Here is a 25,772-nt window from a genome sequence, read left to right as displayed (position 1 = left end):
AAAAGTTCTTGCAATCTTCTTTTATATTATGGGTTGGCTTACCCTCACAGCATGTAACTCATCAGCCAAGAGATTCACCCTGTTACTTTCCCTAGTACTTTTTCTCCATTGTTAGCTGTTGCATTGATTCCTGCTGCACTTTAGCCCCATGAATATTCCGATATTTTTGAAACGGTATTAGTATATTCGGCTCTGATGACTGACGTAAAGTATTTGTTCAACTCCTCTGCTGTTTCCTGGCTCCCTACAATTATTTCCCCAGCTGCAATCTTGAAGGGGACTCTAAATTCACTTTGGCTTTTCTTTTTCTTTGTAATATATTCAAAGAAGCTCTTGCAATCATTTGTTCTTAATATTAATTATGAAATTACTCGAAGTTTATTTTCTCCCTCCATCTTTTGGTTTTTACAACATTCCCAATCCTCTGATTTATCATTCATCTTGCACATTGAATGTTTTTTCTTTTAATTGGACACTATTCCTAACTTGCTTGGTTAACTGTGGTTGGTTTATCCATTTCCTAGAATCCTCCTTCCTCCCTGGGATATACGTTTGATGTGAGTTGTGAACTTTTATGTTTAAGCATTGGTTATCAATCATTTTCTTAGTGTAATATGCTGGTTATTCGACGTCACACTGTATGGTTAAAGTTAACCAAGAAAACTGGAAATTTTTCCGAGTTGTACATGATGCAATTGTAGTTCAGATTGGTATTCTTTCGAGGAAACAGTATCACTTCATGATGCATGCGAAGAGTAGGTATAAATGAGATGACAGCCACGCTGACCATCGGACATCATACAGAACTCAGTATGGAGAAAGTGAGGACTGCACATGCTGGAGATTAAAGTCGAAGAGTGTGTGTTGGAAAAGCACAGCAGGTAAGGCAGCATCTGAGGAGTAGGAGAATCAACGTTTCGAGCATAGGCACTTCATCAGGAATTGGAGGAATCCTGATGAAGGGCTTATTCTTGAAAAGTCGATTCTCCTGCTCCTTGGATGCTGCCTGACCGACTGTGCCTTTCCAGCACCACACTCTTTGCCTTTCAACTCAGTATGCCTGCACAAGCTTTTTGAGAGGACTAAATTGGATTAAATTCCCTTCTCCTAACCCCAAAGCCTTACTATCTTTCCCATTCAAATATTGTTATTTCTGTCTTAATTGTTGTTAATATTAATGCTTCCACCACCTTTTCAATGCATTGCACATCTTAATAACTCTGGGTAAAGCAAAACCAAATCTATCTGTTTCCCCTTTAGTTTTCCAGTCAATTTTACCTTGCATCCATACAGTCTGGTTCACTGATTCCTCCTGCCACTGACTACTAAAGATTTCTGATTAGTGTGGAAGTGTGGAGTTAGCGTGAGGGTCAACATGTTAATGATCAGACATCATGGTTTAGCACCTTCTACAATGTAAGGCTGTTCCAAAGCCAATGAAGTACTTTTGCAGTATAGTCAATGTAAGATGGATCAAGATCATATTCTTGATTCACTGTGTAAGTAAGATTTGTTTTCAATGAAAATTTGTATTTCTATCAGATTTTTTTTCTCAACCTCTGGATGTCCCAAAGCGTTTTAATGTCAATAATATGCTGTTGAAGTGGAGGTCCTGTTCTAATATAGAAAGCAAAGCAGCAATTTGCACAGAGCGCAATATCACCGTGATGTCCAGATCATTCACTTTTATGATGTTGATTGAAGAATGAATATTGACCAGACACAGGTGATAACTCACCTGCTTTTGTTCAAAATTGTATGATGGCACTTCTTATGTCCTAACTACATAGTTAAAAAAAACACCTCCATGCTGAGTCACTGTTTCCTGCATTTCTGTTCAGGTACCCTGACATCAATCACTAATCTGGCTACGAGTTTAGCTCGGAACATGGATCGACTCTCTCTGGATGAAGAGCACTATAATCGACAAGAGGAATGGCGAAGGCAACTTCCAGACAACCTGGGGGAAGGTCTACGTCAGGGATTGTCCCGGCTGGGACTCAGTCTGCTGGGTATGGCAATATTAACCAGTTTGATCATAAATCTAAAGTTTAAAGGTAAACCTCGAGCTCATCACAGTAAATTCTGGAGCTAGGGCTCCATACCACATGTGTGCACCATTTTTGAATCTGTACAATATTAGAGGGCTAATAACCCCATCACTGAAGACCATGCATTATAAAACAGACTGTGTTTCACTGATGGCTCTTTAATGTATGTTCCGTTATTGATGACTGTAAATGTGTCTACGATGTGTCGACCATTTATGTTGAAGCACTTCAGCTATGTTTACACAGTTTTAAGTTTTGTATAAACCTTGTAGAAAATCAGTTCATAATGAAGGATACCAGACCCCAGCCTACCCTGAAATGATTCTGCTTGCTTCAGGGGAATGAATCAATTAATCTCAATAAGATATTACAGTCCTATTCTCTTGATTTAGCTACAAAGTAGATTTACATGATTGTGGTGTGCAGCAAGGTGTGGCATGTGTTGTGCCCACAGGATAGTTTATCTGGGAAAAGCACTGGTGTTGTTCATTTTTATTAGAAAAGTCTTCTGCATCAAAATCTATTTTGCAAAAAGTCTTCTTCAACCACAATTAACATTTGATTTTTGTTTTGTTTTACTTTGGGTGGGGTGGTGATCAGCAGGGGGCAGACAATTTTATATGAAGCTCTCTCAATCCTTTCCCATTGTTTATTTGAATTCTTCCTGTGGTAAGTTTTTCCCATCCTCATTAGTTTGGTAAAATATAAAGCTGATTTCCTCTGTGTTCTTCAGACATGGTCATTACATAGAGAGAATGGTATTGTACTAATTTATTTTGATAATGGGCAGTTCAGGCAGTCAAAGAAACTCACTATGATATTTAGGCTGTCTAGACTAGGAGGTATTAAAAAAATGAGACATTAAAGTATCCTGAATTCTTGAATGGACTGGTATGTGCTGGGATGCAAATGAGAATGTGGACTGCAAAGTTATGCAACTGAGCACTATGTACATCAAATAAGATTCTATGGAAATAGGAAACCTGACCTTGAATAAAAGTGTTCCATGTGAATAAATAGGATAGGATTGAATAATAAGTTATAATAAAAAGCACCATAGTTTGTTCGCATCGATTTTATAATAACAGAATGTGAGTGTGGAATAAAATCGAATTACCTTCTCGAACACAGCAAACATTAGAAAGGTACAACACAGGAGCGTTCAGCCCCTCCTGTCTGTGCCAACTGGGAAAGTGCTGACCAGCCTAATCCTTCTGGTCAGTTCTTGGTTTGTAGCCCTATAAGTTACAACACTTCAAGAGCACGTTCTAAAATTTTATTTATAAGTTGCCATAAAGTTTGCAGCTTTTGTTGCCATTTCAGGCAGTGTACCCTCAACATATGTCCATGCTTGGAGTGAAAAAAACCTCTCCTCAACTCACTTCCACCTCTACTTGCAGTGACTTTAAATCTGTACCTCCTACTCACCCCTCTACTGTTGGAAATATTGAGTCCTCCCATAATTTTATACACCTTAACTAGATCTTCCCTCAGCTGCTTCTCTTGCATGGAAACAACTCCAGTCTGTTTAGTCTTTCCTCATGGTTAAAATTCTTCTGTCATGGAAATGGCCTGGCAAATCTCTGGACCATCTGTAGCCCAATTACACATTTTCTGCAAAATGATCATTGGTTACACTATAGCTAGAGCTAACTCAATGTCTTATATAGTTTTAGCATATCATCCCTATTATTCTATACTTTGCCTAAGAAAGGAAAGAATGGGAATGTCTTTCTAACTACCTGTGCTGCTATCTGAAAAGATCTGTGGATGTGCCTTCCGAGGTCTGTCTGTTTCCCAGTATTCTAGTATTTATTCTTCCTTGCCCTCCACAAATGTGTTACCTCACACTTGTCCAGATTGCACTTCATTTGCCACTTTTCTACCCATCTGATCGTTCCAGCAATTGCTTCCTGCAGCAAGCAGCTATCCCACTCACTGTCAACCATATAACTGAGCTCCATATTACTGAGCTCCACAACCAACCATTCAAACACTTGAGTCTAAATCATTAATACGTGACATATCCAGCAAGGGACAGAGTGCTGAACCCTGTAGAACCCCACTGATAAATACTCATCGACTATTACCATTCGCTTCCTGCTGCTGAGCTAATCTTGTCTTCTGTTGGCATGGGATTAAATTACAAGCCTTGGTCTATTGCTCTGGGTACTGTCTTTATATTTATTGCAGATTTTTCAATATACGATCTCCAGTGACGATATTTGTAGGGAGCCAAAGCCATCTTTAGATGTAATAGAATAGAATGCCAGAGAGAAGCAATAATTATGGATGGCATGGTGGCTCAGTGGTGGGCAGAACACTGGCTCAGTGGTTACCACTGCTGTCTCACAGCATCAGGCACCGGGTTCAATTCCAGCCTCAGGCAACTGGCTGTGTGGAGTTTGTATGTTCTCCCCACATGTGCTTGGGTATCCGCTGGGTGCTCCAGTTTCCTCCCATAGTCCAAAGATGTGCAAGTTAAGTGGATTGGCCATGCTAAATTACCAATAGTGTCTAGGGATGTGCAGGCTAGGTGCATTAGCCTTGAAAAATGCAGGGTTACAGGGATAGGATTGGGGGATGGGTCTGGGTAGGATGCACTTTAGGGGGTTCACTGTGGAATCACAGGGCTGAATGGCCTTTTTCCACACTGTAGGGATTCTGTAGATTTCAATGGATTCTAATTAGGCCAGCGTGTATTGTTGTAAGCTTGTTATTTTATGGGAGTAATTTTAACAACCTGTGCAATGGGACACTCATAACACTTTGAATAGCCACTCGATTTATCTCCTCCTGACTGATTCACTACCCAATTTGCGCAGTGAATTAGTGAAAAGTGAAATGGCATCATAATAGAGCAGGGTTAAGTTAAAATTACTGCCAGGCATTCATTTAATCCTTTGTGTTGATTGTATACTTGTGTGGATAATAGTTATGTAACAAGTATGTAGTATTACAACTTGGGAAGGAGACAACTGGAATTAAATGAAGATACAGAGGCTTTACCACATTTCAGGCTAAAGAACTGTAATGAGTGAATTAATCTGCAATTTTCCATTGTAAATGCAGACATAAGAATTTATAGTGATGGAGAAAAGTGAACACACATCAACAAATTTTAATATAAAAATCATTAGTAGAAGAAGTTATTTTTTAAAGTGGAGAAGGTTATAGAGAAATGTGATAGAAGTGTGCAGATTCTTGTTAATAAGGTAACTATGGAGAGGCTATATGCACTGAACAGAGTGTCAGTAACCAGAGGACACAGTTTAGAGCAAGAGGGGAGGTCAGAATTTTGAAGCAGCAAACCTGTTGTGATCTGGAATGCACCACCTGAAAAGGTGGTGGAAGTGGTTATTATGGTAATTTTTTCAAAGTATTGAATAAATACTTTTAAAGGTGGAAACTATGTAGCACACAAGGGAAGGAGAGGGGCCGCAGGGACTGATGGAATAACACAGCTACCTGGGCCACCTTTTGTACTGTATGAATCTACAATTCTGTATGAATTTCCCAGGTTTCAGAAAATCCATTACATGCCCTCTGTGTGAGGAAGAGGTTAAGTAATTGGGGTGGGAGCAATATTATAAACGTATGCCTGTTGCAAATTGTGGAAACCGATTCAAGGGTAACTTGCAAAATGTAAGTGGATTTGCATTTAAAACTAACATTTTGCAGGACTATGGTGCAAGTCTAAGGGATTGGGCTTGATTGCTCTTTTGAAGGGATAGCACAGATCCAGTGGGCCCAATGGCCTCTTTCTCTGCTGTATAATTCCATGAAGCTATTTGGCCCTGCCAAATGTCTTTTCTGTGATGATAAAAAGCGGAATTGGTAGTAAAGTATCGGTATTTCTGGCTCAAAGAATCTATCTCTCACAACCAAAGGAATAATATCAAAGATGGTGGCAGACAGAGGCTGCCAAGATATTTTGTTTTGAGCAGAATAAAGATTTGGACACTGTATCAATTCTGTCTGATATTCCCAGGTGCCATTGCTGGTATCGTGGATCAACCGATGCAGAATTTCCAGAAGACAGTAGAGGTTTCAGCTGGACGCAAAGCCAAAGATGTAATTTCTGGTGTGGGCAAAGGCATTGTGGGAGTTTTTACCAAGCCAATTGGAGGGGCAGCTGAGCTGGTTTCGCAAACTGGTTATGGCAAGTATAACACGTCTGAACAGACGATTTCACGCTTTACCAAACGTTTTCACGAACACGACACTCTGTTAGTAACAACAAAGCATCAGAAGCAAAAGAACAGAAGTAGGTTCAAGCCATTTGGCCCTTCTAGTCTGCTCCGCCATTTAACAAGATCATGGCTGATCTTCTGCTGAGTTCCACCTTGCTGAATTCTCCAATATTCCTTACAATTTCTACATTCAGTAATTTGCCTTAACATAACCAACAGCTACTTTATAGGAGGAGAATTCTGCCGAACCATTCCACTCTTGAGTGAAGAAATTTCTCAATTTTAAGTCTTAAATAACCGGCTGCTTAGTCTGGGACTGTGACACAATTTTGTAGATTCCCACCTAGAGGATCATTTTCTCAGCTACTACCCCTGTGAAACCTCTTTAGAATTTTTCATGTTTCAATGTGATCACCTCTCATTCTTCTGAACTCCAGGGAATTAAGGCCAACTCAGTCTCTCCTCATAAGACAATCCCCTATTGGAACTAGTCCAGTGAACCTTGTTGGTGTCCCTGTAATGCAAGTAATGTCCTTCCTCAGGTAAAGTAACAAAGGTGCTAGCAGTACTCCAGTACTCAGCAGTACCCTTTATAATTGTCATGAGACTTCTTTACTATTGTATGCTAATCCCTCTATAAGAAGTCACTGTCTAACCTTAACACTGTTCCACATTTCCAGATGTGAGCTTGTGCTGTCTTCATATCGTTACCTCGATAGGGCACGCTAAGTAATGGCTAAGTCCAGCTATCACTGGCACAGGAAATGCAATAAGTAAGGGTCTACAGGATGATAAAAGTGTTGCTGTGTACCATTTAAACATCAGCAAATGAAAAGATGGTTCAGTCGTTCACTGGCTTCCTCTCCTGGGATGTGGTCCCTTAGTATAGCACTGGAATGGCAGTCCTGATATTTTGTCTCAAACCTTGGAGTGTAACTCAAACCCTCAACTTTCTGGCTCCAGAGTTGAGCATTCTGAACACTCTGACATGTCTACTCACAGACTGATATAACCTGGAGCGCTGAGCCTCTCTGACGATGGAGGGAGAAAAGCCTCACTCTCTGCATAAGACTCAGCCCCCACATGTGTTTTGAATACTAAACTTATGTTTTTTATTTAGTTTAATGGTGCAATTCTGTTGATTTAGCTTAAAGATTAGCTTGCAACTATAATAAGTAATGGATACATTTTATTTGGGAAGAGAGTTTGTTTCTCGTAACGATGCTGCTCCGAAACACTATCCAATGGAAATTATCATACTTGAATGTTGAGCTAATATAGTTATCGTATATAGAAATTGTCCATTGTTCTGCATTAGTTTCAAGCGGAATACTGGTTCTATTATTTAGACCGAACCAGCACTTTCCCTTCGTGTTTATGAGACTAACTTAAAATATCTTAATTTTCGACACTGTTATATAGCTCTGCCTTTTACATAATTGCAGTTAAAGAGATGAATATCCCTATCAATCTGTTCCAAACACATTACATCATTTCAGCACCGTGTAGCTGCTGGTTTAGTAGGAGTAAGAATCTTGTCTTTATTGTTCTAGGTATTTTACATGGTGCTGGACTTTCTCAACTTCCCAAGCAAAGGTTTCACCCCACTGAGCAACAGACTGACCAGGCCCCAAACAGCCACGTCAAATATGTCTGGTAAGAGTATTCTGGCAGTCAGTCACTTTTATGATGGCATTATTCATTACATTGCTCTGGCTTTGTATCAAACTAACAGGTCATTTATCTTGGAAAGGTTTGTTTCTAACATGAAATGTTTCAGTTCTGGAATTTTAAATAAAAAAAAGAGAAATTAATGGTATCTGTTCAACATTTTGCCTCCGACAGGAAAATGCTTCAGTCTTTGGGCAGGCCTGAAGTCTTTATGGCCTTGGATGTGGTTATCGTGAGCAACTCTGGCCAGGAGTATGAAGGTTGCTTGCTGCTCACTTCTGAGGTATTGTTTGTGGTCAGTGTCAGTGAAGACACACAGCAACAGGCATTCCCAGTCACTGAGATCGAGTGCAGACTGGATCCAAAGAAAGAGAACTTGCTGCAGGTTGTGCTCAAGCAACAGAGGGTATCATATGACGCAGAGGTAAGGCGCTAGCCTTTCTACAACTGAATTGGAACCGGTTGTAGGAAATGGATGCTTTTGAACCCTGTTAAACGCAGCCTATTTATCCTTCGAGAAACATTTCCCAACAGCCACAATTTTTAAATCATAAATCTCTATATTTCTACAGTTGGACATTCAGACAAGTCTTTCATTCATATTAACACAAGATATCCTGTTTGCTAAGAGCCATATCCCTGGTGTCAGCCAACACAAATTTTGAATAATGACCTTGTCTGTTCCACAAATTGAAGACAGTTCTCTACATTAACATTTTGTAAAATATAGAGTTTTGCACACATTTGCTCATATGACAATCCTTTCTCCACTGCTCAATCAGCTTAAAATAAAATTACAAACAGAGGACTGCCACATGAACCCATGAAGTGTAATTTTTAAATGTTTCTTTCCTACTTTATCTCTTGCTATTGGCTAACAAATTACTAACATTGAATTATAGGGGAAATTGTTGTAACAGTAAATTTAATCTCAAAACATACTAATGTGCTTTCAAGAATATAACAATCCGGCCCTTTATTAAACTTTAACAATCAAAAACTGACTCCTGAATCTTAAATTAGAGTCACTTTATAAAGCAGCTGACTAACAAATTCAAGTTCTGTATTTATTGAGTCCCATATTAAAAGAAATTAAACTTATTTTCATTGATATATCTTGCCCATTATTTTGCCATTCACATTGTTTATAACTGCAAAAACTAATATTTAACAGTACCTTTAACTTTGCCAGAAGTCCCAGGGTGCTTCAAGAAGCATTATAAAGCAAAGTATGACACCAAGCTATATCAGGTAATACTAAGAGAGATGACAAAAAAATTTTAAGAAATCTTTTAAAAGAGCAAAGTGAGGTGAGGTGCTTGGGATCCACTGAACTGTTGCATTAATGTGGAGATATGGCCTTGCAGTATTATAACAAGACTATCAATCCAGAAACTCAGCAAATGTTCTGGGGACCCATGTTCAAATCCCACAGATGGTGGAACTTGAATTCAATAAAAAAAAGTCTGAATTTAAGAATTACTGATGACCATGAAACCATTGCCGATTGTTGGGAAAACCCTTCTGATTTACTAATGTCCTTCAGGGAAAGAACTCTGCCATCTTCACTTGGCCTGGCCAACATGTGACTCCAAATGTGCTAGGCTCTCAACTGCCCTCTGAAATGGCCTAGCAAGCCACTCAGTTGTATCAATCGCGAGGAGGTCTCAACAAAGAAATGAAACCGGATGGACCACTGGCTTCAATTTAGACACCGGAAAAGATAACTGCAGAAACAGCCCTGTTGACCCTGCAGAGTCCTCCTTATTAATATTTGGGGGCTAGTACCAAAACTATGAGAGTTGTCTCACAGAATTATCAAGCCTGGCATAGTTAAATTAATGGAATCATACTTTACAGACAATGTTTCAAATACCACCATTACCATCCCTGGAAATGGACCCAGCAGAAGTGGTTACACAGCAGTATACAGTCAGGAGGGAGATACCCTGGGAATCCTCAACATTGACTCAAGACCACCTAAAGGCTTAAGGTTAAACATGGGTAAGGAAACCTCCTGCTGATTGTCATGTATCACCCTCCTTGGCTGATGAATGGTACTCCTTCACATTCAGCAACACCTGGAGGAAACACTGAGGGTGAAAAGGGCACAAAATGCACTATGAATGAGAGAACCTCAATGTCCAACCTCAAGAGTGGTTCGGCAGCAGCACTACTGATTGAGCTGGTTGGGTCCGAAAGGACATAGCTGCTAGACTGGGTCTGCTGAAGGTGGTGATGGAACCAACAAGAGGGAAAAACATACTTGAACTCATCCTTATCTATCTGTCAGCTACAGACGCATCTGTCCATGACAGTATCGGTAAGAGTGGCTACTGGACAGTTCTTGTGGAAGCAAAGTCCAGCCTTTACATTGAGAATACTCTCCGTCATGTTGTGTGGTATTATTACCATGCTAAATGAGATGGATTTTAACAGATCAAACAACTCTATACTGGGCAGACATGAGATGCTGTGAGCCATCAACAGCAACAGAATTGTATTTCAGAACAAGCTGGAACCTCATGGTCCAACATATTCCCCACTCAACCATGACTGTCAAGCCAGGGGGATTAACCCCCTTGTTCAGTGGAGAGTGCAGAAGGGCATGCTAGGGGCAGCACCAGGCATACCTGAAAATGAGGTGTCAATCTGGTGAAGCTACCAAACAGGCCTACTTGCATGCCAAACAGCATAAGCAGAAAGTGACAGACAAAGCTAAGTGATCCCATGACCAATGGATCATATCTAAGCTCTGCAGTTCTATCAAATCCAGTCGTGAATGGTGGTAGACAATTAACCAATTCACTGAAGGAGGAGGCACCACAAATATCCCCATCCTCAATAATGGAAGAGCCCAGCCCATCAGTGCAAAAGATAAGACTGAAGCATTTGCAGCATTCTTCAGCCAGAAGTATGAGTGGATCCATCTCAGGCTCCTCTAGTGGTCTTCAGCCAATTTATTTCATTCTACGTGATATCAAGAAATGGTTGGAGGTATTGGACACTGCATGGCTCTGAAACATTCCAGCAATAGTCCTGACAACTTGTATTCCAGAACTTTCTGCTCCCTTGGCCAAACTCTTCCAGTAGAGTTACACTACTGGCATCTACCTGACAAGGTGGAAAATCGCCCAATATTGTCTTGTACACAAAAAAGCAGAATAAGTCCATCATATCCAATTACTGCCCCATCTGTCTACCTTCAAACATCAGTAAAGTGTTGGAAGGTGTCATCAACTGTGCTATCAAGCAGCACCTGCTCAGCAATAACCTGCTCAGTGATGCCCAGTTTGGATTCTGCCAGGGCCACTCCGCTCCAAACCTCATTACAAACATGGACAAAAGAGCTGAATTCCAGAGGGGAGATGAGAGTAATAGTCCTCGACATCAAGACCGCATTTAACCGAGTGTGGCACCAAGGAGCCCGAGCAAAACTGGGATCAATGGGTATCAGCAGGCAAACTCTCCGGTAGTTGGACTCTTCCTAGACACATAGGAAGATGTTTGAGTGTGTTGGAGGCCAGTCATCTCAGTTCCAGCACATCTGTGCCAGTGTTTGTTAGGGTAGCATCCAACCATTTTCAACTGCTTCATCAATGACCTTCCCTCCATCATAAAATCGGAAGTGGGGATGTTTGTTGATGACCGCATAATGTTCAGCACCATTCGCAACTCCTCAGGTACTGAAGCAGTCCATGTTCAAATACAACAAGATCTAAACAATATCCAGGCTTAGGCTGACAAGTGACAAGTAGCATTCATGGCACACAAATGTCAGGCAATAACCATTTCCATTAAGATGGAATCTAACCACACCCCCTTGACATTCAATAATGATACCCATCATTGACTGCCCCACTATCAACATCCTTGGGGTTACCATTAGCTAGAAACTCAACTGGACTTGCCTCATAAACCCACCGGCTATAAGAGCAGGTTAGAGACTATGAATACTGCGACAAGTAACTCACCTCCTGACTCTCCAAAGTCTGTACATCATCTACAAGTCACAAGCCAGCAGCGTGATACAATACTCCCCTCTTGCCTGGATAGGTGCAGCTCAAACAACACTCAAGAAGCTCATAACTATGGAAAGCGATCGTCTTTGTTTACGTTCTTATGGGGGAATATTAAACAAATAGATGGGCAGTGTATTTTCCATTTGTTAATTTCGATTTCTGCAACCCTCAGCTTTATTTCAGTTCAGTTAGGGACCAGGAACTTCTATTAAAGCAGATGAAATTTGAAATCCCCAGTAACTATTAAGAGAGTAAAGCTGCAAGATTCCATGGTTTTAACCAAAGAAAAGAAATTTTATTGGAATAATCTAATATCCAGAATGAACATGAGGTTGACATGAATTAACATGAAAATTGTGGTTGAACATACCTCAAACTCTACATTAAATGACACATGCAGCCAAGACAGATTTTTATGAATTTGTTAGCTGCCCATCAATGTTCAGTATAAACTCCGTGTCCCTCAAGAGGAGTTTCAGTTTCATTCCTTCAAGGGTGGTAGTAATTGCAACAGTCTACCACTGGCTGCGTGAAGAGGTTTCATCTGAACCTCTCATTGGACTTAAATTGATACTTTATCCTTTTATGTCACCTTTTTACTATACTGGAGTTAATCCTGGCTTTAATTGACAGGGGAAAATAGATTCAGTTCTCTGTTACAAACTGGTCAAAGGAAATGTAAACTGGGAGATGTATTGAACAGTGGCAGAATTGGTATTAGCCAAAGTCAAGAACAGCCTCATTATATTTTGTGGTAAACTAGGGAAAATTGTTAAAATGGAGATTAGAATTATTTTTATAGGAACGCAAGACTGTTTTGGGGAAGTGAAAGGCAAAAAAGGCAGGATGTCTCCTTTTTATCAGCAACTGCACTTGTCCGCTAAGTTAGTTCTCTCAGGGCACTGATCCAGTTATATCTGAATCAGCCCAATCATTTCCCTCAACTTATAGATTACTTCACACCTACAAGGAATATTCCCCATCATCTTCCTTCTTGGTCCTTACTTTCCAAGTTTTAACTTGTGAGGGAACCTTTCACTGGAGAGTTTCCTTAGCCTGGCTTTTGATTAATCCCCATTCATGTTCATGACATCTTGTGATCCCGAAACCTGGGACCACACAGCAAGGCAAGTCCGAAGCTGAAGAGGCACCAGGTGAGCACCTTAGCTCACTGTATGTGAAATTGAGTCATGAATTCTGTGAAACTGGGGCTCAGGGAAGTCCAAGGGGAGTTGGAGCTCCAAGGTCCTGGAGCAGTTTTTAGCTCAGTAAAGCTGGCATGACATTGTTGAGGTAAATAACATGGATGCCTTGAAGGAAAATGTTTAATCAGAGAGAGATTAATAGTACAGAATTCCAGTAGAAACAGACGGAATCATGTGGGAGGAATGCATGAACACGTGGAGGATATCCTTCACATGCTGTACATCTGTACGCTCTGATCCCATATGTATAATCAAACAGTAGTTTCAGTAAACCTAAGGGGTAAGTCTAGGAGCTGGCATAGAAGGTATCCTGGCTTACCCATTGAATTGGTTGATCAATGTAGACACGGTTTCTTTCTGTCTTGTCTAGGGAGATGGCATCCGAGAGAGACTTTCTGAACAACAGTATGATCGACTGGTGGATTATGTTACAAAAACGTCACACTACATAGTTCCCAGCAGCGCAGCGATGCAACTGGCTTCTCAAGTAGTTATTGCTGATCCTCCTGCCTCCAGAAGCAAGACTTACCAGTACCTGGTTGATAGCCACTATGGACGCGTGTTTGTCAGCAAGTTTTCTATGGTGAAAAACAAGGCACTGCGAAAGGGATTTCACTAGTCGGAAATGTGCAACTATAACAAGTATTTTTAGGGACAAAAATGCTGACTTTTTTCAACTAAACAGCTTGTTAGTCAGCTCTTAAAGTGCAGCACAACTTTTTCATAAGAAATTTCAGTGAAAACAAATGTAAACCTGGTCAGTTTGTTTACCTAATTTAGTTAATTTGCCTTTCTCTAAACTGACTGTAGATCAACTGTGTAAATACTATGTTGACTGAAAGGGATCTGGCCACTAATGCTTTGAGGCAACTTTGTTAAGTGCTGTCAATAATGAGATTTTGCTATTTGGTAATCCTTACTTCAACAAAAGATTTGTTAATATAAGTGAAAATATCAAAAGCAAATAAATTTTAAAGAAGAGAATTACAAGACGCCATTTTCTTTTGCAAAATAGTTTGACAGGTGAGCAGCTAAATATCAGAGGGGAATCTTCCTGGTTAATATGTTGGACAAACAGTCAGATTCCTGCTTGTTATAAATCAAACAAAATGGAGAGAGTGAGAACCTGGTGCACCTGATGGGTAAATCTGATACCAGACCAGCGTCAAAATCTTGATGAAGTGTTCCGGAATGTTGTCATGTACTCTCACCTACTCCTGCTGGGCTCCCATCTTACAGGCTGCATAAGCTAAAGGTCATCCAAATCTCTGCGATGCATCTTCTAACTTCCACCAAGGCTGGAGCTTTGCAATCATTGAGACTCCAAAGTGTATTTAAAATCGCACCGGTAACCCAAAGTCACAACAAATCCTGTTTTTGTTGGTTTGGGATGGGATTCTCAATTGCCATAACTGGGACACCTGAATTCAACAGGGCCATTGCTGAGTTCAAAGGGATCCTATTTTTAATAGAGTAAGGGCCTTATTCCCTCAGCATTTTTTTTTAAGGGGTAGACACAAGTGCTCATAATGGGTGGTTAAGGCCTGTAGCGCCGTCAAGCGATAATGTTATTTAAATTTTGGAATGTGTCTGAGAATTCCAAAAAAGAACTGTTTGAAGTTTCTATAAAGTTTGTCGGCATTAACCTTAAAGGCTTTCATAATAACATGATAATTCTTTGACTTAAAGTACAATATAGAACATAGTGCAGCACAGTAGAGGCCCTTCGGCCCTCAATATTGTGCCGGCCTTTTATCATGCTCAAGATCAAACTAACCTACATACCCTTCATTGTATTATCATCCATGTACTTATCCAAGAGTCTCTTAAATGTCCCTAATGTATCTGATTCTACTACCACTGGCTGTGCATTCCACCCACTCACCACTCTCTGTGGAAAGAACCTATCCCTGACATTTCCCCTGAACCTTCATCCAGTCACCTTAAAATTATGCCCCCTCGTGATAGACATTTCCACCATGGGAAAAAGTCTCTGGCTATCCACTCTATCTATGCCTCTCATCATCTTGTACACCTCAATCAAGTCACCTCTCATCCTTCTTCACTCCAATGAGAAAAGCCCTAGCTCCCTCAACCTTTCTTCATAAGACATGCCCTCCAGTCCAGGCGGCATCCTGATAAATCTTCTGTGCACCCTCTGTAAAGCTTACACATCCTTCCTATAATGAGGCGACCGGAACTGAACACAATATTCCAAGTGTGCTCTTACTGGGGCTCTGTAGAGCTACAGCATAACCTCTGCTAATGAAAGCCAACACACTATATGCCTTCTTAATAAGCCTATCAATTTAGGTGACAACTTTGAGGGATCTATGGACATGGACTCCAAGATCAGTCTGTTCCTCCACACTGCCTAGAATCTTCCACTTATCAGCCCAGTTCTGCATTCTGTCAATGTCCCGTTGCAACCTACAACAACCCTCCACACTATCCACCACTCCACCAACCTTTCACATAGAGAGTGGTGCGTGTATGGAATGAGCTGCCAGAGGAGGTGGTGGAGGTTGGTACAATTACAACATTTAAAAGGCATCTAGATGGGTGTATGAATAGGAAGGGTTCAGAGGGGTATGGGCTAAAAGCTGCAAATGGGACAAGGTTAGGTTGGAATGTCTGGTTGATTGAATGCTATATGACACTATGATTCTATAAGACAGTTCTAATCACAGAACAAAACATGAAATTTTGATTCATAATTTGTGGGCGGCACGGTGGCACAGTGGTTAGCACTGCTGCCTCACAGCGCCAGAGACCCGGGTTCAATTCCCGCCTCAGGCGACTGACTGTGTGGAGTTTGCACGTTCTCCCCGTGTCTGCGTGGGTTTCCTCCGGGTGCTCCGGTTTCCTCCCACAGTCCAAAGATGTGCAGGGTCAGGGTGAATTGGCCATACTAAATTGCCCATAGTGTTAGGTAAGGGGTAAATGTAGGGGTATGGGTGGGTTTCGCTTCGGCGGGTCGGTGTGGACTTGTTGGGCCGAAGGGCCTGTTTCCACACTGTAATCTAATCTAATCTAATCTAATCTAATAATTCTGCCAGCCTAAGCTCCATCTTCTTCCTGACCCCTTCCCACACATATATATACAGACACAGACAAATAGACATGGCAGAAAGGTCACTGAACCCGAAAATTAACCCTGCTTTCTCTCCACCGATGCTGCCAGACCTGCTGAGTTTTTCCAGGAATTTCTAATTGTGTTTGAGATAAATATTGTGGGTGTAGAAAAAGTAATTACTGGGGGAACACAGTTCAATAGCACCATTGCACAAGGTTTGATTTAGTGTTCTTTTTGCTTAATCCAATTCCTTCTGCTATCTAAGCTCTTATTTCCAGACCCTTTCAGCTCCACCTTCAAATCACAGGAGCACAGGTACAATCACAACATTTGGAAGGTATCTGGATGGGTATGTGAATAGGAAAGGTTTAGAGGGATATGGACCAAGTGCGAGCAAATGGGACTAGATTAGGTTAGGATAACTGATTGGTATGGGCACATCTGATTCTGGAGTCCACTGAACTCTGAAGATGAAATGTGGGTAATGTCCTCTCCTCTCTACTCTCTTTCATGTAACTGAATACGGTGAATCCTTGCTTATGTTGACTCGCTTTCATGTTAAAGAAGGAGTGTTGATGTTTCCAGTTAATGTTTTCCATTCCACTCGAGTATGTTTGGCATAGACTTCCTGTACAAAGGCCTGTCTGTGCATAAGATCTTTCCTGCAATGCTTCTGACCTCTCACTCATTCACTCTTCTTCATGCAGCCTCATGACCTTCTCATCCTTGATGTGATGATAGTGTGACAGACTTCAACTGTCAGGACCTTCTCATCCTTGATGTGATGATAGTGTGACAGACTTCAACTGTCAGGATAAAGGTGTCAGGGCGTCGTTGGGAAGTGCCAGATGATTGGAGGACAATTAATGTGGTTCCACCTTTCAAGAAAGGTTGGTTGAGATACACCAGGGAGTTTAAACCAGTGGGGTTCCTATCAGTAGCAGGGAAGCTGCTGGAGAAAATTCTGAAGGAGAGAATTATTCACCAGTTGTAGAGATCAGGGGAAATCAACATGACTTTGTCAGAAGGTGGTTATACCTAACAAATTTGATTCAATTTGTTGAAGAGGTGGTCAGATAATTCAGATTTTAATTTTTTGTGGGACTTGGAGTTGCTGACTTATTGCCCACGCTTGGTTGCCTTTCAGTTAGTGAGCTGACATCTTGACCCACTGTGGTCCACGTGCTGTCGGTAAATCTGAAGTGCTGTTGGGGAGGGAGATCTAGAATCTTGGCCCAGTGACAGTGGGGGAGCGGTGATGTAGTTCTGGGTTAGGATAGTGAGTGCTTTGGAATGGAACTTGGTGGTGGTGTTCCCATGTATCTCCTACCCTTCTCCTTCTGGACGGAAGTGGTTGTGGGTTTGAAAGGTGCTGTCGAAAGATCTTCGATGAAAAATATAGTTGATGTCATTTATATGAATTTCAACAATGCCTTTGACGTGGTCCCACATGGGAAACTGATAAAGAAGATAAAAACTCATGGGATCCAGGATAATTTGGCAAGTTGTATCCAAACCTATTATACTATCAGAAGGGAGGGTTGTGTGACCAGAGCATGGTATGAGCAGCATACTGCAGGGATCAGTGCTGAGTCCCATATTGTATGTGACATTCAAAAATGATGCAGATAAGGAATGCTAAGTAAATTTGCAGATGACACAGAATGGTCAGGTGATTGACAATGAGGAAGGAAACAGGAAGAAATGAGAGGATTGGTTCGATGGATAGATCAATGGCAGATAGAGTTTAACTCTGATCAATGTGAGGTGATGCACTTTGGAAGAAGGAACTAAACAAGGGAATACTCAATGAGTACTAGGACCTTAGGAAGCTGAGAGCAACAAGATCTTAAGGTGCTTGTCCACAAATCCCTGAAGATGGCAGAACTGATCAATAGGATAGGTCAGGTGGTATATGTGAAACTTTTATCACTTGTGGCATAGATTGTAAGAGCAAGGAGTTCATGTTGGCGCTGTACAGAAATTTGGTTAGGTTGCAGTTGGAAGAGTGTACTGTTCTGGTCATCACACTATAGGAGGATCTGATTGCACTGGAGGGGGTGCAGAGAAGATTCACTGGAATGTTATCTGAGTTGGAGCAGTTTAGCTACAAAGAGAGGCTGGATAAACTCAGGTTGTTTTCTTTGGACAAGGTTGAGGGAGGATCTGATGAAGACGTACACTAATAAGAGGGCCATGGACATGGTGAATAGAAAGCAGCAGTTCCGCTTAGTTATAATTTTGAAGTGAAAGGCAGGAGGTTTAGAGGGGATTGGAGGAGAAACCATTTCTCACTCAGAGGATGTTAGGGATCTGGAATGTACTTCCTGGGTAGGTGGTTGAGGCAGGAACCATCACAGGTGTTTTGGATGTGCGTCCGAAGTGCCATGGCATTCGAGGTTATGGAGCTGGTGCAGTTAATTTGTAGCAATGTAGGTAGTGGTGTATTTCTGACAGTACAGAGTTGATTGGCTGAAGGACCTCTTCTGTACTGTATGATCCTATGTTTCTATCTATTCCTTCCTTCTTCTCTGAACACAAAGGGCCTGAGTCACTTAATGAGGACACAGTTTTAGCTGGTTCTTAATGAAGCAGCTCATTGACTGGAATCCTTGAAAATACTCAGCTTAAGCTGGCAATGACAGAACTTAGATTGTAGCTTTCATTTTAATGCCAGTTACAACTTAAATTAGATTTTGTACAAAATGAGTCGTCTTTGCTTGACCATGCAAGCATTCAGGTGGAGTTATGAATTCATGTGCTTGTTGAACACTTGAGGAGGTGATCACAAGCAACTTGACTCTGAAGAGTGCCCCTAGAAGCCATCACAAAATGGATAAAATCCCAATTTGAATGACCAGAATGACCAATTTGTCTGGCTGACTGTTACTCAGGGTGGAAGCAATTCATTCCTGGTTGCTTCAGTAACAGTAAAACATTTCAATTTATTATAACAGTCAACTTTAATGGAGCATTAAAAAGAATGTATTTCTAATTTGTGCAACTTAAACTGTACCCTTTTAAAACTCCAAGCGCCTATGCACTTAATCATGATAAAGCCTCAGACACTTCCTCGCTGCCTTGTATATTTTTAATCTTCACGTAGCCATCCAATTTATTATTGAAATTTAACCTCGAATCTGCTTTCTCCATCCTTTTGGACAAAGCATTCCAACTCATCGCAACTTGATGTTTAAAGTAAATTCTCTTCATCTCATCTCTGTTTTTTTTTGCCAGTTAAATCTGGTTATTGATGCTCTTGGGACCAGAAATGGATTTTTCTTATTCACTCTATCAAATCCTTTCATAATGTTGAAAATCTTTGTTAAATATGCCCTTCTTCATTGATGCTCCGGGTAGCACCATAATCAAATCCCTTATCTCTTGTGGCATTCCCATAAAACTCTTCTGCAATGTTTCCAAGGCTTTATTACTCTTCCTAAAATATTGTACCCAGAATACTCCTCAATTTTGCATCTGTGCCCTGATTGAACATTGATTTCTAGGTATTGTGCTCTTTAGTTAGCACTCTAAGTGGTTATAGACAAATGACTCCACCAGATAAGATGTGTATTTAGAGGCATGGACATCCTTTCCTGCTTTTTTTCCATCTGTAATCCATCTAAAAGCTTTGGGTTCACCAATGAGATTAACCTTGTCGGCCAGTATACTGGAGGAAGGTTGGGGCATGTGGCAGAACCTACGTCAAATAATCCATTTTACAGTAAATAGAGTCACGTCGCTCAATGTAAAGTGCAGCACGCCAGCAGTCTACAGAGTCTGTTTAAATGGAATGTCTCTGAACTACAGATTCATGGTTATCTGAAGGTAGAGTAGCAGGTAGACAGGGTAGTGAGGAAGGTGCTTGGTACACTTGTGTTTATTGGTCACTGTATTGAGTACAGGGGTTGGGAAGTCATGTTGAGGCTGTACAGAACATTGGTTAGGCCACTTCTGGAATACTGCATACAATTCTAGTCTCCCTGCTATAGGAAAGGTGTTGTGAAACTTTAAAGGGTTCAGAAAGATTTATAAAGATGTTGTCAGCTATAAGGAGAAACTGAATATTCTGGGGCTATTTTCCCTGGAGCAGCGAAGGCTGAGGGGTGATCTTATAGAAGTTTATACAATCATTAGGGGCATCAATAGGGTGAATAGTCAAGGTCTTTTCCTCAGGGTCAGGGAGTCTAAAGCTAGAGAGCATTGGTTTGAGATGAGAGGGGCAAGATTTAAAAGGAACCTAAAGGAGCAACTTTTTCACACAGAGGCTGATGCATGTATGGAATGAGCTGCCAGAGGAAGTGGTGGAGGCTGGTATAATTACAACATTTAAAAGGCATCTGGATGGGTATATGAATAGGAAAAGTTCGGAGGGATATGGGCCAAATGCTGGCAAATGGGATTAGATTTATTTCCATGGACGGCATGGGCGAGTTGGATCGAAGGATCTGTTCCTGTGCTGTGCAGCTCTGTGACTCCACAGCAAACACAACTCATGACCAAAACAACAGCAATTTCTCCAGAAAAATGTAGTCAGTGGAGCTTAGGCAAGAAACCAATCCCAATCTCTTCAAGTAGTGAAGAGTTTAGATGTGATTAACAAGAGAGTTACCCAGAATCAGTACTGTGCATAAAAGAGGCCATTCATCCCATCATGCCTGTAACAACACGATACTTTCAAAACAGCCTGTTTGGAGATATTCATACTCATCCCTGGAGCAAATGGCTCTTGAACCTGGGCCTCCTGACTCTGTGGTAGGAATGTTAGCACTCACTGAAATTCATGCCTGTGTCGCAGATATAAAGCCAACACCTAATCTCCATTCTGATTGGAACTAATTGTGTCACTGTAAGCAGCCTTTTTCTTAAAAATAATGTTTTGGATAATGGTTCTTTGATATAAAACTCTGTGATGTGAAGACCAACAGTTACAAGAGTCACTGAGTTTACACCTGCAGAGTAGATCACGCAGCTGAGAAAGGTTTGCAGAGATACTGTTGCGACATAGGCAAACAGGATTGGGAGTATGGGTTGCAGGAAGCCTCCAGAAAGAATGGACAGGAAAGCGAGCCAAGTCATAAAAGTTAACAGATGCAGGACAGTGCTGGACATTACAAAGACAGATGAAACAACACAGATGTTCACAACAGGAGATATAAATCTAGATTCTGTATGCATTGTGTACACATACACAAACAAACAAAAACTCATCTTACTCCCTTCAAAGGAAAAGGGAAATATTGCTTGAGCTGATTCTGCTTTGTTGTGGTCAGGTAAAAAAACCGAAACAGATTCAATTATGCCGATTTAATGAGTGTATTTGGTGGCAAAGGTGTTTTGTCTTTCTTCCAATTTCCACATCATGGATGGCAGTCTAACATGACTCTGACTGATTTATGGCAGAAATCCAGTCATGGTTGAGCCCTGCTAGTCTTTGAAACTGTCAACTCTCTTGAAAGCACCTCTTTAAAATATGCATTTGCAACATTTGGTTTTGATTTCCTTCTCAAATAATCTGTGTCTAAATAACAATATTTGCACAACATCTACCAAGGTTCATTTCACATTGCTTGCTGATATGTTGGACGTTGAAGTCAGCCCGTTATAATCCATAAGTGTTAGAAATGTCAAATAGAATCTCACACAAACCTTTGTCTTTGGTTGTTCTGTATATGTTGGGGGTGGGGGGGGGGGGGGGGGCGGTCCTTTGTACTTTCTGTTCTGTCAACAATTTTCTGTTATTGCTTCCAGGATTGTCTCCAACAGGCAAAACTTTCACATTTCATTTTGAGAATGCTTCAAGATATGCAGGCTGTCTTTTGTCAGTCAATATTTACTAGCATTGCTTCTCTGCAACTGAGAACAACTTTAGCAGCCTGCGCATACACAGTTCAGTATGAAATATGATAGTTGCTGTCAGTGATTTCATGCATCCCCATAGGACAAAAGACAGAGTGCATACAATTGGAAATCACCAAACTGATAAACACTTGCCCTTTCATGTTGTTAATCTCATTGTGAAACCATTTGAAAAAGTCACACTTTGATGAGGTGTGACTGGGTTGTTTTTAATGGTACATTAAGATCAGGATTACTTTTGAACAACTTCTCTGTCCTTGATAAACAAGTCTTACATTTGTGCAATGTTAGCGTTTCTGTCCTTTGAATTAAAAACTTGCAAATTTTGACTTTGCTTTACTTTAAAACTGTCTCATATTAAGAATATAGGATTAAGCAAATTGCAGCCTGAAGTATGGTACCTGGTTTTGTACTTTCAGGTTCTGTCTCAATCTCATATGTGCATCCCAATCATTTATTTCACTGTGTGTAAAGTTACGTGAAAAAAATCAAAGACAGTCAATAAATTTTGGCAATCTGTAGCGGGAGACACAGAGTTAGCATTTCAAGTCAAGTACAGTAGAACAGTCCTATCCGGCTCGAAACATTATCTGTGTTTTTCTCTCTCCACAGATACTGCCAGACCTGCTGAGTTTTTCTAGCTTGTAGAATGTTACTTTGCAGTTCCAGCATCCACAGTATTTTGTGATGTTGAGCATTTTAATTTCTGATTTGCTGTTTGTAAGAATTGACATTGCTAAAGGGGAAAGTTATATTGCTAAAGGGGAAACTTACATTGCAGAGCTTTGTAGTGAGTGGAGAGTCACTTGTTTCCTGAAAATAAGATCCGGGCCCATGTGAGGTGTTGCTTTTAATTCTGCTACTTGAATGAGAGTTCTCACATTCAGATGTCAGTTGATAACAGTGTTAGAACATAGAACATAGAACAATACAGCACAGAACAGGCCCTTCGGCCCACGATGTTGTGCCGAACATTTGTCCTAGTTTAAGCACCCATCCATGTACCTATCCAATTGCCGCTTAAAGGTCACCAAAGATTCTGACTCTACCACTCCCACAGGCAGCGCATTCCATGCCCCCACCACTCTCTGGGTAAAGAGCCCACCCCTGACATCTCCCCTATACCTTCCACCCTTCACCTTAAATTTATGTCCCCTTGTAACACTCTGTTGTACCCGGGGAAAAAGTTTCTGACTGTCTACTCTATCTATTCCTCTGATCATCTTATACACCTCTATCAAGTCACCCCTCATCCTTCGCCGTTCCAATGAGAAAAGGCCGAGCACTCTCAACCTATCCTCGTACGACCTATTCTCCATTCCAGGCAACATCCTGGTAAATCTTCTCTGCACCCTCTCCAAAGCTTCCACATCTTTCCTAAAGTGAGGCGACCAGAACTGCACACAGTACTCCAAATGTGGCCTAACCAAAGTCCTGTACAGTTGCAACATCACTTCACGACTCTTGAATTCAATCCCTCTGCTAATGAACGCTAATACACCATAGGCCTTCTTACAAGCTCTATCCACCTGAGTGGCAACTTTCAAAGACCTATGAACATAGACCCCAAGATCCCTCTGTTCCTCCACCTCACTAAGAACCCTACCGTTAACCCTGTACTCCACATTCTTATTTGTCTTTCCAAAATGGACAACCTCACACTTGACAGGGTTGAACTCCATCTGCCACTCCTCAGCCCAACTCTGCATCATATCCAAGTCCCTTTGCAGCCGACAAGAGCCCTCCTCACTATCCACAACTCCACCAATCTTCGTATCATCTGCAACAGTGTTCTACAGATTGGATGAAGCAAGGATATCCTCTCTGGTTGGGGTGGAAGTGGAGGGATGGTGGTGCTGTGGGATGGGATGTCCAGAACCAGTGGCCATAGTCTCAAACTAAGGGGTAGATCATTAAGCTCTGAGAGGCGAAAGAGGTGCTTCACTCACTGGGTGGTGAATCTTCAGAAATCTCTACTGAGTTCAGTCACTGAGTTCGTTCTAAAGGGAGATCAATAGTTTTTTTTTTAAATGAAGGGCTGTTTCCTTGCACCTATTTCCTTGCTGTAAAATCTCTATGACTCTATTAAAGGTATCAAGTGATATGGGGAGAGGACTGGAAAGTGGTGTTGAAGTGAATAATGTGCTATGCATTTATCAAGTTGCTCAAGGGGGGCAAATAACCCACTGCTGCTTCTCTGTTCCTAACTGCAGGTGAGAATACTGTGAAAAAGATCAACAGTGTGCACATATCCATCCTGAAATAATGTTGAATATAGTGACAATCAGGAGCCATGATATCTTGGTTCATTTGCATTGGAATTTTGAAGGCCCGTTTTAAATTGTATCTACCATTCCAAGCATACTTCTCCTCTCTTGAATCCCTTCGGGACAATCCTACAGAAATGTTTGGGTTAAGTTTAGGTTTTAAAAAAAAGAAAAGTTATGTTTATGTTACATGTAATGTTTGCCCAACAAATGAAACCGATTCCTTTTGTGCTGGGTTCATAGGCAGGCTTCAAAAGGGGAGATGTTGTTTCAGTCAGTTGCACTTGAGTTAGCGGCCAACATCAAATGTAAACATAATGGGCCCTGCAGATGTCTCATATTAAGAATATAGTATTTAGCAAATTGCAGCCTGTAGTATGGTCTCCTGTTTTGTACTACACCAAAACAAGTTGTACTTTTTCCAAAAGGAGATGGTTCCAAAAGGGATAAACCGCTATGAAAGACTCCACAGAGTGTAGTGAAGAGAATTAATGTTGCTCCAAACTGACCAGGGATTGGAGCATTAAAATAGTTAAAGCACAGAAGCCGAGAAATAGAAGTAGGTTTTTTTCAACCTTGTTACAATCTGCTGCTGAGCTGATGGAGATAATGTCAGTTAAAGTTGTAATCCTGTTTGAAGACTCTGAAAGAGCTTTGTTCAGTTGCATGTCTAAATGATAATGTAACAGTCTCTTGGAAACAATGGGCCTCAATTTTGCAACAGAATGTCACTGGGGACCTGAATTCATTCAATGACTGTAAAGTAAATTTAACAGGGGCTTCTAGTATCAGTACATGTGCAGTTAAAGGTGGAAATGAGGGTGTTGCTGTGTAACTTAACACTGCTTCTCCAGCTCCTGTGCTGAACCACGTCACCGATGGACTTGGTGTTAAAATACTTGGTCAGAACATAATGCTTCTCTTAATTGGTAGATGCACGTTAATTCACCAGAAAAAAAAGGGCTAGATCATCAAAGTACAAGATATTTTAGGCAGTGCAATTATGTAGCAAATTATGGATTAGAAGCAGGAGTTGGTGGTCGCTTGGCCCTTGAGCTTGTTCTGCCATTCGATAAGGTCTGATCAATCACCATTCCCACCAACACTCCGTCAAGCTTTTACCCCTTGTTTATCAGAATCTATCTCCTTCTGTCTTCAAAATACTCAGAGACATTCTTCCTTTGCCTTCTCAGGAGGAGGATTCCAAAGATTTTCTATTCTCTGTGAGCAAAACATTTCTCCTTCCCTCTATTTTAAATGGACAATCATTTACCATGAAGCAGTGACCCCCAGTTGTAGGTTGTCCGCATAAGGAAGCACTGTCTGCACACACATCTTGTCAAGATGCCTTGGCCTTAATCAAAACAAATCGCTGGAGAAACTCAGTAGGTCTTGCATCATCTGTGGAGAGAAGACAGAGACAACATT

General features: G+C 41.0%; 1 protein-coding gene across 3 annotated transcripts in view; it reads left to right on the top strand.

The window, feature by feature from the left end:
• vps13b (vacuolar protein sorting 13 homolog B) overlaps positions 1 to 14,469 on the top strand; it is a 977,967-nt gene extending 963,498 nt beyond the window's left edge. For 2 of the 3 annotated variants that reach the window (XM_043687667.2, XM_043687671.2), the window contains exons 58-62: positions 1,842 to 2,012; positions 6,043 to 6,213; positions 7,798 to 7,900; positions 8,090 to 8,339; positions 13,513 to 14,157. In XM_043687667.2, coding sequence (XP_043543602.2) covers positions 1,842 to 2,012; positions 6,043 to 6,213; positions 7,798 to 7,900; positions 8,090 to 8,339; positions 13,513 to 13,761 — 944 coding nt within the window. In that variant the 3' untranslated portion in view covers positions 13,762 to 14,157. Of the gene's footprint in view, positions 1 to 1,841; positions 2,013 to 6,042; positions 6,214 to 7,797; positions 7,901 to 8,089; positions 8,340 to 13,512 lie in introns of all 3 variants that reach the window. The other variant, XM_043687669.2, reaches the window with a different exon arrangement.
• The last annotated feature ends 11,303 nt before the right edge of the window (positions 14,470 to 25,772 follow it).

The sequence above is a fragment of the Chiloscyllium plagiosum genome, unplaced genomic scaffold (assembly GCF_037043375.1).
Source record: "Chiloscyllium plagiosum isolate Xiang-an unplaced genomic scaffold, Cpla_swu_hap1 HiC_scaffold_4, whole genome shotgun sequence".
Lineage (NCBI taxonomy): Eukaryota > Metazoa > Chordata > Chondrichthyes > Orectolobiformes > Hemiscylliidae > Chiloscyllium > Chiloscyllium plagiosum.
The sequence above is the reverse complement of the archived record's forward strand: the minus strand, read 5'-3'. Positions and strand labels throughout refer to the sequence as shown.